At 33.9% G+C, this 14,778-nt stretch overlaps 2 protein-coding genes across 6 annotated transcripts; both read left to right on the top strand.

Moving 5' to 3' along the window:
- The first annotated feature begins 129 nt into the window (after positions 1–129).
- mesh (sushi domain containing 2 mesh) lies at positions 130–8,439 on the top strand. Of its 3 annotated transcripts, XM_033345524.2 has the most exons (16): positions 131–603; positions 1,189–1,430; positions 1,515–1,702; positions 1,778–2,093; positions 2,345–2,513; positions 2,589–2,849; positions 3,034–3,224; positions 3,309–3,454; positions 3,530–3,811; positions 4,028–4,497; positions 4,578–4,852; positions 4,937–5,211; positions 5,302–5,456; positions 5,541–5,723; positions 7,198–7,348; positions 7,420–8,439. In XM_033345524.2, exons 1-16 carry the CDS (start codon positions 195–197, stop codon positions 7,508–7,510), a joined length of 3,804 nt encoding a protein of 1,267 aa, XP_033201415.1. In that variant the 5' UTR covers positions 131–194; the 3' UTR covers positions 7,511–8,439. The 3 variants fall into 3 exon arrangements, with proteins under 3 accessions (XP_033201414.1, XP_076482749.1, XP_033201415.1); XM_033345523.2 differs by lacking the exons at positions 7,198–7,348; positions 7,420–8,439 and adding an exon at positions 5,949–6,931 and having other exon boundaries at positions 130–603; XM_076626634.1 differs by lacking the exons at positions 7,198–7,348; positions 7,420–8,439 and adding an exon at positions 5,949–6,931 and having other exon boundaries at positions 130–531.
- A 444-nt stretch (positions 8,440–8,883) lies between these two features.
- On the top strand, positions 8,884–14,775 carry LOC117163339 (xylosyl- and glucuronyltransferase LARGE1). 3 transcript variants are annotated; one of them, XR_013060116.1, is made up of 12 exons: positions 8,884–9,160; positions 9,731–9,882; positions 9,943–10,058; positions 10,716–10,899; positions 11,504–12,048; positions 12,137–12,286; positions 12,586–12,888; positions 13,550–13,746; positions 13,809–13,950; positions 14,019–14,149; positions 14,228–14,330; positions 14,571–14,591. XR_013060116.1 is itself a non-coding variant. In XM_033345530.2 (12 exons), exons 2-12 carry the CDS (start codon positions 9,804–9,806, stop codon positions 14,698–14,700), a joined length of 2,070 nt encoding a protein of 689 aa, XP_033201421.2. In that variant the 5' UTR covers positions 8,884–9,160; positions 9,731–9,803; the 3' UTR covers positions 14,701–14,775. The 3 variants fall into 3 exon arrangements, 2 of the variants coding, with proteins under 2 accessions (XP_033201421.2, XP_033201425.1); XM_033345530.2 differs by having other exon boundaries at positions 14,238–14,330; positions 14,571–14,775; XM_033345534.2 differs by lacking the exons at positions 9,731–9,882; positions 9,943–10,058 and having other exon boundaries at positions 14,238–14,330; positions 14,571–14,775.
- Positions 14,776–14,778: the final 3 nt, after the last annotated feature.

Here is a 14,778-nt window from a genome sequence, read left to right on the forward strand (position 1 = left end):
GGTCACTAGTTCTTCGTTCGTTTTATTCGTTCAAGTTTCAACGTTACCTTATCCATCCGTAGTAAGAAGATAAACGAGCTTTATCACAATATTACTGATATCAGTACCGCTATCACTACTCGTTACCTGAAACCAAGCTCAGTCTCTTTTACTAAATCAGACAAATCGGTACAATTTACTTCTGGATATTGAAAATGCGGAATGAATCGTATCTCGGTCGTGTTTTTGCTTTCCCAAAGTTGATCGTTTTCTGGTGCCTTCTTGTTCTACTGACCAGTCACATATCAGCACAAGTTGAAAATGAAACGTTCGAAAGTGTATTTGGACTGGATAGACTGGATAATAAGGAATCGATGTACCCAGAAATTAACAAGAATACCGGACAAATATCTCCGATAGAAACGCAAGATTTATCCGAGGTAGTGGACTTGATTAAAGATGAAGATGATCACAAGGAAGGAACGGAGACAGGAGCGGAAGATGTCCCAGCCAGTACCAATGACAACCCCGACGAAAAAAATATACCTGAGGGTAAAATCATGTCTTCGTCTGGTTTCTCTAAGAAAATGATCGGAAAAAAGAATGAGAAGTATGTGAGGTACGGTAAGTATTTCGATATCAAAGGGCGTGACCACTATTTCTTTTTCTATTTCTGTAAAGAATGTGAAAAAATAAAACAAGACAGAATGTCTTTTAAATTCTAGGAAATTTATTTAGCGAAAAAACGTTGTACGTAAGTCAAATACATTCTTTTTAATTGGTGAATGTATTATTTTGTTATATATAGTCCAACTAACGAATCACATCTTATCTGTTTTATCAGTTACTCACTCTAGTATGAATCGAATGAATCATTGGATTGTATCTTTTGTAACTCGTTTTTCAATCTTCCTTCCACGTAGATATATTCCTCATATCTAGACTAAAATTATTTCGTTTGTTTTTACTTTTACATTTGGTCTAATCTAAATGATCGTGTTATCGCCCCTGTAAACATATTTCGCTCGTTGACGTTGTTTGTGGATACGTAACAGCGATGTTAACAGAAAATCTGCTAAAACTGGTAGCAGTATTTTCATTTTCTTATAGAGTTATTAATCGAGCTACTAAAAAATCCAAATGCTTGAAATTATCGCACGTGATATCAAATATCGATACTAAAATATTGCAATTCGTGTATCCTTATAGATTCCGATTTACCGGAAGCAGACAGATACGCGCCTCGTCCAGATGATTCAGTTCCAAATTATGTCTTAACAGAGACGAGACTGAAAGAAATTCGATCAGAATTCATGTATTGGTACTTCGACAAGGGTGGTAGCGATGACGAAGGCGATTATCAAAGGGAAATCCAAGCTTCGACGCCACAAGTACACAAGAATTTCAATTTTCAATTACCATTCTTTGGCTTCAGATTCAATTACACCAGAGTATGTTACTATTTGTTATCCTCTTATCATTAGTGATTATTAGATAATCTAATCTAAAAATATTGTCCGTTTAAAAAATTACAGGTATCAATGAATGGCTTCCTAGAATTTAGCGATCCTCCGATACATTATACATATCCTCTCGTATTCCCGATCAAAGATTGGCCAAGGAAGAACGATCCTAGTTTTATAGGGATATTTTTCAGTAAATGTCGCATAGGAGAAATAAGACCAACCGACATAGATCAGAGGAGACCCGGTGTATACTTTAGGCAAGTTAAAAATTACTAAAATTATTAAATAACATTTTAGATGATATTGGAATTTATCACGAAAACGAATTGTAGACTGGAACGAGATTTACAAAGGAGAACAGATCAATTTGGCGTCGAAATGCGTGAACGCCTCAAATGGGATATCCGCGAAGGAATTATTGGTACAGATGCCTTCGACCCTAAACACGCAGTCATAGTAACGTGGAAAAATATGTCCTTCACCGGTGGTATCGATAACTCCCTTTACAACACGAACACGTTTCAAATGGTCCTGGCCACAGATGAAGTGAACACCTACGTCATATTTAATTACCTGAATATTCAATGGAGCAGTCACACGGAAGCTGGTGGTGATACAATGTATGGAGAAGGTGGAGTCCCAGCATTTGTAAGTTCATTCAACTTTTATATGTTGCTCGTTACGACTGCATCAAATACATATACGCTTTTAATATAAGAATTTTATGATTTATTTAGGAACACAATTGTTTATCGTGTAATGATAAATTTATTGTCGGCGATATATTTCAATGATGAAATGGAACTCGGGAAGTTTCCTAGTTTCCTTCATATAACGTTGCCTATTTAATTTTATAATTAATCGATCGAAATTAATTAACCAGTGTTATCTCTGTTTAGGTCGGTTTTAACGCTGGAAATGGCACACGAAGCTACGAATACAAGCCCTTCTCTCAAATGTCGACGATTCGCGATTTAACCGGAAGAGGATGGGCGAACGGTTTTCCAGGACGTCATATGTTTAGGATAGATGAAAACATAATGCCTGCAGTTTGCAATAAAGATATTTGTAAGATTGAACAACGCGTAGCGAGGAATCATTAATAATTAATGATAATGTCGTATATAATAATACGTTTTCCAGCTGGAGCAAATTTGCCTCTTGTGTTTGCACCCGAAAGCGGAAACATGTTAGGCGGTACCATCGTGAATATTACTGGTCCGTGTTTCAACGAGACTGAGAAAATTCGATGTATGTTCGAAAGTGAGTGGGTGATAGGTACTGTAGTGGACAAAAACCGAGCGATATGTGTTCAACCATTCGTGAAGGCACAAGGATATATTCGATTCGCGATTAGCATTGGTGACAGTAAAACATACAATTGGAAGGGAAAATATTTCATTGGTAAGCTGATAACATACGCAGTGACTTGTTAATATAATTAGGAATATAACTAAGAAATATCATTGTCGTAGTTTTTACGGTTCTTTATAATAATTTAAAAGAGTAGCTATTTAATTCAAAATAAAGATGAATAAAGAATTATGATCTTCAAAAGATATATATTAATTATAATAATTCTTATCAGAAACCCCAGCTACAGCGACCGAGAAAATCTTTGTGTCCAATAGCGTTCACCAAGCATATCCAGCTGAAATAAAAATTACTTGGGACCGATACAATTTAACCAGCAATTTGAACGCGGGAGTACAAATATCTTTGTGGGGATATCGTGAGACGAAAACTACTCCCGAATTTGAATACATCACTAATTTGGAGGTTGGTTCGTGAAATCATTTGCCTGTGACATAATATTTAATTTTATTATCAATTAAAAAAAATATTATAATTGAAAAATTGTAGACAGCATATACGAATTTGGGTAGCTATATTATAAGACCAGCAGCATACCGTGACTTAAGCAATCCTTATCAGCAAGACATGACTTTCGGTTTTATCCAGCTCAATTTAACAGATCCGCAGCAACAAACTGGCCTTAACATCACACCGTATGTAAATTATATGTAAAAAAAATACTTTTAGATATTATTTGGATAGTCGAATTACAAAAAATGTTTGTATAGGAGCCTATGGAGTAGACCAATTCCATTAGCCTGGTACTTTGCTCCACAATGGGAAAGAGGGTATGGCTCAAAATGGCCTCAACGACTTTGCGACAAGTGGATCATGAACGACAGATATTTGAAAAATTTTGCGGCGGAAATATCCCTGTGTCCGTGTACTTTAAAACACGCGTTAAATGACAAAGGTCGTTTCCTTCCGGATTACGATTGCGATAAAGATTCGAATTTGGATTGCATGTATAATCTGCATGCGCATCATTGTGTGAGAACAGGGGCGCCAAAGTAAGTAAGATTTCTGTTAGTATAGAAGTAGAATATTATAGGCAAAAGGTATTTTAATTTTTAATGTATGTTTGCTTGAAATTGTTATTGGAACGAAGTAATGATACAATCGGAAGAAACATTTTTCTCATCCTTTCCACTATTCCCAGTTCTTCTTTAATATAGCTCAACATTGCCGATTTTTCTTTTATATCATACTTTACTTCTTAATTTTAGCATGGACGGTTCTGAGCAGCAATGTTGCTACGATAAAAATGGCTATCTAATGTTGACTTACGATCAGCAATGGGGTTCAAGACCACATAGGTCCCACAACTTAGGATACTATCCATGGGACGAGGCGAACAAAGTACCAACTCTTTCTCATTGGTACCACGACATAATACCATTTTACATGTGTTGTATGTGGCAAGAAGAACACGCAGTCGGTTGTGAAACGTTCAGATTTGAAAGACGACCAAGTCAAGATTGTATCGCTTATCAGTCTCCAGCTATCGCGACGGTGTTTGGTGATCCTCATATTGCAACATTCGATGGCTTGGAATATACCTTCAATGGAAAGGGAGAGTTCGTTTTAGTACGTGTGAATAATCTGAAAGATAAGCTTGACGTGCAAGGTAGATTCGAGCAGTTGCCGAATAACGTGTATGGTGAAGTTAGGGCTACGCAATTGACATCTGTAGCAGGTAATTAATTTACAAAAACTAGTAAAGTTATAAAAATTTGATAATTCCTATTGGAATTAATTTAATATTTTTCTATACAGCAAGAGGAAATAATTCAGCAACCATAGAAGTTCGATTAAGGCCAAAACACTCGCAATGGAGATATCGCCTCGATGTCTTCGCCAATAATCGTCGAGTATACTTCGATAGGCCATCCATAAAATTTCAACACTTTACCGGCGTTGTTGTTTATACACCCACGTACATTTTAAATCAGAGTGAAGTGATCATCATGTTTGATACTGGTGCAGGTGTGGAAGTAATCGAAAACGAAGGATACATGTCCGCCAGAGTTTACTTACCCTGGACGTACTTGGTACGATTTAGAAAATAAATATGGATTTATATAATAAATACTGACAAATATATAGAATTTATAAATTTATCTATTTCATCTTAGAATAAAACCAGTGGTCTATTTGGAAAATGGAATTTTGACATTGCGGACGACTTGACAAATCCGGATGGACAGCAAGTAGCAGCGTCCAATTTGAACCACTTCGAGGCTGTACATAAAGACTTTGCGATTCATTGGATGTTGGAAGATAAAGAAGACGACGATAAAGGAGGACCATTGTTCACCAGAGAGTTTGGCAGAACTGCGAGTTATTATTCCAATAGAACCTTCGAGCCCGAGTGGCGTAAGACGCCTGCAGAGATACTACCTTCGAACAGGTGACTGTTATTTTAATAGTCTATTTATCCATCAGAATAACGAAATATCGAACTGTTTATAAAGAAAATATTTATCTTCCTCCATTGCAGGTCGTACGATATACAACGAGCTGCTGATCTTTGTGGACAATCATATCAGTGTCAATATGACTACGCAATGTCGCTCAATCGTGATATGGCTCATTTCACGAAAAATTATTACAATACGTACACTGAAATAAGGGATATCAATATAAATGAACGAGGTGAGTTACAAAAGTTTTTAGAGGATATTTAAGTCAATAACTATTTGTATAATTTGTTTCACGTTCTATTTTTTATTATTTCAGTGGTATCATGCGGTGTATTGGAGACACCACGCTTCGGACGCAAGAGTAACTTCTTCTTCGTGCCAGGTACGAAGGTAACTTTTGAATGCAATCAGGACTTTATATTGGTTGGCGATCAACGACGTGTATGCACCCCCGAAGGTCGTTGGAACGTGCCGGAGTACGGATATACGGAGTGTCTACGTGAGTATTTGAATTATAATTTTATATATTTGTTTTCTAATAAGACAAAGTATCATACAATAATCACCTGTTGTTTTTCTATAACTTATGTATACTTATCTTTCGAAAATCTTATTGATCTCCATGGCTACATTTCGCACATTGAAAATAATAATTCATTATCAAAACGGCTACCCCAACTACAAGAGAAATAAAAGAAAATTCTTTGGTATTACATAAATATAGGTCAGATCGAGTATGCTCAGCGTACAGCATGGACAACAATGGGCATTATTTGCGCCGTTTTAATTCCTGTAATAGCGTGTGTTGCTGGCGCCTTTCTTTATGTACGAAAGAATCAAGCGCAGGAAAGTTCCTTGAAATCGTGGCGTTATTCTGAACGCGGTTCTGGTGTTGACAATGATTCAACGCTGTTGTCTCGGTTAAAATCATTCGATAGACCAATTTCACCCGTTAGCGACACTAGCACTAGTTCGAGTATGATTAAAAAGCCTCATTCTTATGACAAAGTTTATCGTACACACGAGCCTTTGCCTAACAGACCAGATATTGATTTTGAAGATAAAGATTGGGATCTAAAAGAACCCACTTCTCTGACAGAATCGGAAAAAAGTACAACAGACTCTACCAGAAAAACTGGAAGTCCCAGTAAAGAAAGTGACGTCTAAAATATCAATAATATTAGATTTTCATAGATTTTTAAATAATATTCACGCAATATACTTGACATTTCAGAAGTTCGTTATTTATATGTTTCTTTTTCTTTGGGGAACATCTCTTCCATAACAGACATTTATCGATTTTTATCTCATCTCTGGTAATTATTTGCAGTCATATTTTCGAAATAATCCAGAATTAAATCACACACACTCGAATATCATTTGCACAAGAAATAAATTCATTCGTCATAGGAAATGAATTAAATTTTACGCCCAGAATTAATAAGACTTAATGTGTGTATATATATATATACTGGTTTTGCTGTGGAATAGAAATGTTCTTTATTTACAAAACGATACATTATTACGTTGTTATACCGCACATAAGCTTTATACTTTTATAATATGTAATGTATAGTATAAATATTTGATTGCATTAAAATGCATTATTGTTTGGAATAATGGAAGTTTATTGTGACGTTTTTATACAAAATATTTGCTAATTAATGTAAAAAAATGCAGTTTAATAAACTTTTCTATACCTTTAAATATTCAGGAAATTTCTATTCCACATGCATTTACTACACTTTTGATAAATCGTTTTAATACCTACTTGATTTTCATAGTGGAATGGAAATTTCCACCAAAAATATTGTTATTATTTTTTCATTTTTTTTATTATTCTCGTCCTTTATCCTTTATCCTTTCTTAATTATATTTGTTTTTATATGTGTATATATTATATCGATTACTATGTTTTTCATTTGTGTAATCGTCAATTATATTAATGCTATAAATTGTATTGAAAATCACAGGTCAACAGGAATATAGTTCTCGTCAAGCAGGTATCACAGCTGGTATAGTACTTGCTTGCCTAATACCAGTTATAGTACTGATTATTTTTGTGGCATCCAGACTTCTAAAGACACAGAAAGAACAAAGAGAACAGGAGGAAGCATTGCATAGGTATTGCAATTGGTATCGTAAGTTACAAATGGTAATTTAATCAAATATTAATCTTTTTATTTTTTCTACAGAGCGAGAAGTACAGAGCTCCAAAGATTACGCAAGCTCAAAGATGAACAAGAACCTACTTCACACACCAGTAAAGCAACAGAAATAAATTAAATAATGGACGTATTTTTATACAAATTTTTTTTATAACTTGTTTCATATCATTGCACATTGTATTCTTATCATTTACTCACTTCAAGACTTAGTTATATTTATTTTAGAAAAATATGTCTAATACATAATATAATTTCCGTACAACTACTTTTATAGTTATTGTTCAGATTATGTTTAGTTAGTAGCTAACGTGACATAAAGCATTTAATTTAGAGTGCAGCTAAAGATTCATTTTTTCTCTGTCAGACTACATTTTATGACATAAATCTTCTGCATAAGGTGGAAAGCATATTTAATATAGTATTATTTTATATTAATGTTAATACTGTACATGTAAAATATTCGATACGCAGGATATCCCACTAATTTTCTTATGAGGTAATATCTCCGTTACTGCTAATGATTCGGGAAAATTCCAAAGCAACAGATTGCTTGGTTCGGAGGGACAAATATTATGATGAACAAAAATTTTCTCTTAATGTCTTAACGTCTTAACGTTTTTCGAGATTTCAAGCTCATCGATGTTTTTTTTTAAATAGAATCATATATTTCTTAATGAGGAGGACAAGGAAAACAAATATAAAAACAGTACCTTACGTCCTTTCTTCTCTTTTGTATAATAAATTTTATAAAATAAAATTTAAAATATCTATTAATTTTTTATAGAAAATCTGGAACTGGATCGATTAATATATTAAAAAATATATTCAAAAATGCTTGTTTATCATAATATTTGTCCCTCTGAACCAAATAGTTTGTTGCTGTGGCATTTTTACGTATCATTAAAAGTAGGACACTCTGTGTATGTATGTATAATTAGAATTTTATACAATCAACAAAATATATAAACGGGTTATGAAATATAATTTTTTAAAGTATTTTATAAAATTTTATAAAATAAAACGATGGCATTTAAATATCACTTATAATTATCAAACCGCGATCACACTTCCATAAATACAACAATACTATTATTTTACCGCTTTATCTGTTAATGCAATGTACAATGCGATAACTGTGATGTACATACAATTGAAGATTGTATCATGCATAGTTCAATGAACTTAGATTAATATAAGTATTAAGAATATATATATTCAAAAGTCTCATCATGAATAATTGTTACATTATACCTACATAGCCAACTTTTGGGGAAAATCTAGTTTTAAAAATCTAACATACACTGCATACATATGTATGTAGCATCCTGGCATCCTATGTTACTTGCGACTAACTTCAGTTCACAGTGTTGATGTTGCCCTCTCGTAACAAAAGTGGGTAACTATGTAACGAGTTACCGACTGTTCGACGACTCTTGCTGTGTTGCTCAGACAGAGTAGTAATTCTACTACTACGTTATCCAGTGATTAAACTATTTATGTTAGACTTCCGGCTTCGAGTGTTTAGGATGCGTGCTGTTCCGTCATTGTTCCTAGATAACTGTAATTACGCGAATTTGCTTAGTTTACAGCAAACATTCCGAGACATAACAGTGATTCATTGAAACGTAAACGAGTGCTGGTGCCCGAGGAGATTTATGTCTGCAAATTCACATATAGAATTAATCACGTTCGAACCCTGTATCCCAAAGTAGTTGGAGCAATGAATTTAAGTGCGTGACAGACGGTGACAAAAACTGCGACATTGGAGGTATGTGTTCCTTTCTATATATTTAGTTATCCTATATCCAGTTTATATTATTTCATGGTGTTGTTTCCAATAAGCCAATTGTGTTACAACAAAGTGCATTAACCTATCTCTTTTGTTTTTGTTCCATGCCTCGTTTGCGCATGTCAAGTAATTTAAATTGTCAAAATATCTGTATAGATTATAAACTTTTAGATGTTTTTACATATCTTATACGTATAATAAGAGTATATATAACAATACTGTAATAGACAAAAAAAAATATTGTACAAAACATTATAGGGAAATTTATATTTGCATAATTTTTAGGTAGAATAGAAAATAAGACAAACGTAGAACGGCTCCAAAAACAGCATAACATAGTAACATACAGTAGTATCGTGTTAATTGGTCAAGATTTCGCTTCGTTGCTATTAACTGCCCAGGCAGGATCTTGGGGTCAATTAGTGCAGCACTACTGTATTTATCATTCATTTGCACAAAATTTAATTCTTGATTAGTCTACTTTACTAAAATTTGAACGTGTAACTTGTACCTCCAATCGCTACATTGATTTTTCATTTTTCTTTATAGATCTTGGCATTTGCGTAACAGAGCTCATTCGTTAATCATTCTACGAATTGGGAAATATGTCTGTCATATTACAATGGCTCGATCATGGCTAGGATGTTTATTCGGTGTTTTAATACTATCCACAATTTTTTACCTGTATTTACTATTGAACGGTAATGCTCGAGTTTATACTACAATATTCCGTAATATTGATCTTTCGTCTATTATTATAGTTCCTTCTGCCGATATCAATTCCTTCAAACTTAACAATAAATTGAGCTCGCCCATGGACGTAGAGAAAGAAAGTCCACGCGTGGAAAAGCTGCACTTAGAAAATAATCATAACGAGGTACACAAATTTAGACCGTTTCTTGGTACATCTTGAATCGAAAATTAAAAATGAACATTGCAGAATATTTTCAAGTATAGTACATTTAATGAGTGATTCTTAATTGTGTCCTACCTTTAGCTTGTTAGTTGATTTTCGTGGATTATGATCAGCAAGAAAATATTACTTGATATCGTAGGTTGTGTAATTAAATAGTAAAGTTATGCAAGCAATAAATAAATGTAGTTCGTCCTATAAATTCAATTGAACACACACACAATTTTGTCTTTTTTTCATTCTCAAAAAAAAAAAAAGACATTAATAAGTTTCTTCCAATTTTTGTATTTCATGTTGATTTATCCTTTCTTCTATTTCTTTAAGAGATACACTTGTAATATGAAGTAGGAAAATACTACTATATATGAATAAACTGTTCAACCTTCTTTTTTAATTACGATTAATTAGAACATATGTTCATTAAACCAGCAGGAGGAGAGAGAATATTTCAACACTTAATAAAAATGATTAAATGACTTGTACTAAGCCGTATTAATGTAAAACCAGATATAATATATCCTTTGTATATTATAAAATATCATCGTGCAATTAAGAATCACGCTATATAATTTGTAAAAAATTTAAATATGAAGGCGATGAAGATTAGCGATTTGTTTTAAGGTAAAATGCGAGACTATACACATTGCGATGGTATGCGCTGGATACAATTCAACGTTTGCTCTGGTGACAGTGGTAAAATCCGTTTTATTCTACCGCACTAAACCTTTGCACTTTCACTTGCTGGTTGATGAAGTTGCAAACAGGACCTTGACAACAGTATTTCAAACGTGGGATTTACCACACGGTTCGTAAAAAATTCACCGCGGATGTAATCTCATCCGTTTCTTAGATTAAATGTTTTTAAAAAAATTATAAGGAAGGTATTGTTGGAATATTTTCACTTAAATATATTTTAAAAATACGCTGTATATAAATATAAATATGTATATATATATGCCTTTTATGAATTTTAAAAGAATATTCAATTTTTTCAACAAAATGAAGCTTCCAAGATAATACATCTATCCAGTAAATAATTTAGGTCACGTACTCGTTACACTCTTCATGCTAATATAAAATGAAATCCTATCCAATTTTTTCACTACTCTTAATTTAAAACAGTGAATTATACTTTTTCCCTTCTTATGAACAAGCATCACACATGTATGTATAAATAATATGCATACAAATGCATTAATATGGAAAGTTGGATATGAAAAACGTCGAACAGTCGTTGATCCAATTATAACCAGCATGTAACATGACTATCGGCCGGTGAAATAAATTTGAACAACACATTAATATAAAATTTCTGTTATTTAAATTTAAGGAATGGATGATAAACATTTTTTTAGACGCAATTATCCTTGAGCGATATCAACGAATTCTATATGTTTGCAACATTTCAGTGAATTTAACGTATTACAAAGCAGAAAAATGGGTGCCAAAGGTGTCCTGGATACCGAACAAACATTACTCGGGCGTTTACGGTCTCTTGAAATTAATTCTGCCGGATGCGATGCGGGAGGATAAAGTGCTGGTATTCGACACGGATGTGACCGTGTTAAACGATGTTAGTTTGCTCTGGCAGATGTTCGAGAAGTTCACGAGCGATCAGGCCCTAGGGCTGACGGAAAATCAGAGTCATTGGTACATAAAGGCATTGTCTTACGGTCAGCGACCATGGCCAGCTCTGGGGCGAGGCTTTAACACTGGCGTGATGCTAATGCACTTGCAACAACTCCGTAAGAGGAAATTTATGAGCCTGTGGGAAACTGTTGCGAAGCGTGTTCTGGTCCATATACCGGAAACTAGTTTAGCCGATCAGGATATAATAAATGCTGTTGTCAAAGAGCATTCATCTATCGTATATAAAATACAGTGCACATGGAATATTCAGTTAAGCGATCACACGATTAGCGATATCTGTTATCGCGACACTAGTCAAATAAACGTACGTAACGCGCTTTTTCCTTGAAACACATTTTCAGGGCTTTGCTTTCTAAAGCAATTCTTCCTCAACACTAAGCGATTTTTTTTAGATCGTACATTGGAATTCCCCTCGCAAGCAAGATGTATATAATAAGCACATTAACCAATTTCGTAAGTTGCATAAAGTCTTCCTTGAAATGGACGGAAACTTATTACGTAAACGCTTATTTGGTTGTGATAAACACGAAACTGTATCGCAAGTAAGTTTCCTTTTTGTTAAAACAAAGAATATTTATACATATTATCAGAATATTATCAGAAAAGCTTCATTTTTAATGTAATTAATTTGTTAGATTACTTATGTTGTCTTATTATAAGGTTTTTAATAGACTATCCCCACAATTGTGTTAATTATACTTACCTACAAACGATCCAATAGCTTGCAAATTAAATGATCTTCAATTTATAATTATAATATAATATAGTCGACATTGCATGGAACATTTTATAGTACGATTTAGCAACTAATATTAGTAAAATAGAGATTTTGGATTTTTAGTACAACGAATCGACTCTGTGTCGAGAGTTTACAAGAGGCGCAACCACGTTGTATCGTACTCATCCTTTTCTCCTTGAATATGAGTACAATGTATATGCTTCAACAGACGTTGCTCTAGCAACTCAGTGTAGCGTGGAAAGGATACCGTTACTAGAAGACCTATCGAAACATTGGCCCGGTACCATAAGCGTTGCTCTATACCTTACGGACGCTGAGGTGCAGAATTTCCTCGAGTTCGTGCGCGGCTCCATCGAGCTGAGAAACAGGAAGAACATTGCATACCATGTCGTGTATAAGGATGGGGTATGTCTATCTACGAGAGTCTACATCTTGTACACGTATTTCAATAGTAAAGTTTATTAAATAGCTACAAGATGTTGAATTATTCTATTAGTTCTTGCATATTTTGTTTGATCGTCTTAATATCCTTATTACTTTCGTTGCGGATAATTAATAATCTCCATGATAATTTAAAATAAGATAATTCTCAGACACGACAGGGATAAAAAAATTGCAGATTTTTATATTTTCATGCAAATTATTTTTAAAGGCATTCGAAATATGATTTTCATCAGATTATCGAAAAAGTATACGAATGGATTCTGCTTGAATGGTAACAGATGCACAGTCATTTTTCTCTCGTATTTGGGTGTCGTACGATCCTCTCTATATATATACATAAGTTTTTACGTATTCTAACAAGTGGGGCAAAGTCTGGCGCCAGAAGTTCAAGAGATGCAGAATCTGGTGCTAGAATGGCCAACAGATTCTTGAAAAAAAAGGGCAACATTTCCTTCGCGCATTATGATGATCAAATTCAGCGAAATTTATGTAAATGTATGCAGACAGTTACAAGTCAATTTTGCAACGTCCAAACGAAAGAAAATACTTTAAAATATTTTATAAGATAAGATATTAATATATATATATTCATATTTAATTATACAGAACTCTTTTCATCCAGGAACTCTATCCCATTAATTATTTGCGAAATACTGCGATGTCGTATATATCGACACCGTTTATCTTCCAATTGGACGTCGACTTTTTGCCGCAGTACGGATTACACGAATCCCTTATGAACTATATCATTAAACTGAATATCAGCGAGTCGGACAAAGTAGCTTTGATCGTTCCGGCGTTTGAGACCGAGCGTTATAGGTATTTCCTCGTTAAAATCGGAACAAAGAATCGCGCGATGCATATTATTATCTTTTTTATAGGTTTATCTTTCCTGCTAACAAGGATGAACTTTTGAAGTTCTTGAAGCGTGGCGTTCTATACACTTTTCGTTACCATGTTTGGACTCAGGGGCACGCTGCCACAAATTACAGTTATTGGAGGAATACGATGGAACCATACGAAGTACGTATACTGAAAACAACTTGAATCATCTCGCTTGTACGTAAATAATAAAGTTGATATCATCGTAGGTTTCTTGGGAACCAGATTTCGAACCCTACATCGTGGTCTCAAGAAAGGCGCCTCGATACGATACCAGATTCATCGGTTTTGGATGGAACAAGGTATCCTACCTAACACACTTGACGGTATTGGATTACAAGTAAGAAGCGTTTCATAAATATCCTTTATAAATGACTTTAAAACACCGAACACTATAGTGCGATACTATAAATTGGAGATTTATATAGGTACATTGTCTTGCCGGATACATTCATTATCCATCGGCCTCACGCCCCTAGTCTCGACATCGGCAAGTTCAGAACTGACTCTATTTATAGAAGGTAACGTGACAATAAATATATAATGTCAATAAAGTAATTGGGGGAAGAGTGAAATTAATGACAAAAATTTAAAATGTCGTGTCCTTCGCTTGTACGAATTTATTCAATAGTAAGGTTATTTGTACTTTAAGATTCTATATCCTCTATTTACTTTAAGCACTGTGTGTATTTAACGAATAAATCAATTATGGTATATAACATTGCACTGTTATTTGTTGTTATCGTTAATTTGCATTTTAGATGCCTAAAAAAGTTGAAGGACGAATTCGTTGAAGAATTAGTGAAGAAATATGGCATGCAGACGTTGTTGAAGTTAAAGAAAATGACCAAAGAAGAGAGAATATTAAAGTCTGTTGAAACCAAAAAGTAATTAATTATATTTGTAATGACAATAGAGATTACAAAAACGCAAATATTATAGCTATTTTCTCAATAAAAAGATATCAAA

This window comes from Bombus vancouverensis, chromosome 2 (genome assembly GCF_051014615.1).
Source record: "Bombus vancouverensis nearcticus chromosome 2, iyBomVanc1_principal, whole genome shotgun sequence".
Lineage (NCBI taxonomy): Eukaryota > Metazoa > Arthropoda > Insecta > Hymenoptera > Apidae > Bombus > Bombus vancouverensis.

Coding starts and splice junctions, on each gene's coding strand:
- LOC117163339 (XM_033345530.2), top strand. CDS start 9,804: ATGGCTCGATCATGGCTAGGATGTTTATTCGGTGTTTTAATACTATCC. Junction 10,900..11,503: donor AACGTGGGATTTACCACACG/GTTCGTAAAAAA, acceptor GCAACATTTCAG/TGAATTTAACGTATTACAAA. Junction 12,287..12,585: donor AACACGAAACTGTATCGCAA/GTAAGTTTCCTT, acceptor TTGGATTTTTAG/TACAACGAATCGACTCTGTG.
- mesh (XM_033345523.2), top strand. CDS start 195: ATGCGGAATGAATCGTATCTCGGTCGTGTTTTTGCTTTCCCAAAGTTG. Junction 4,498..4,577: donor GCAATTGACATCTGTAGCAG/GTAATTAATTTA, acceptor TTTTCTATACAG/CAAGAGGAAATAATTCAGCA. Junction 4,853..4,936: donor ACTTACCCTGGACGTACTTG/GTACGATTTAGA, acceptor ATTTCATCTTAG/AATAAAACCAGTGGTCTATT.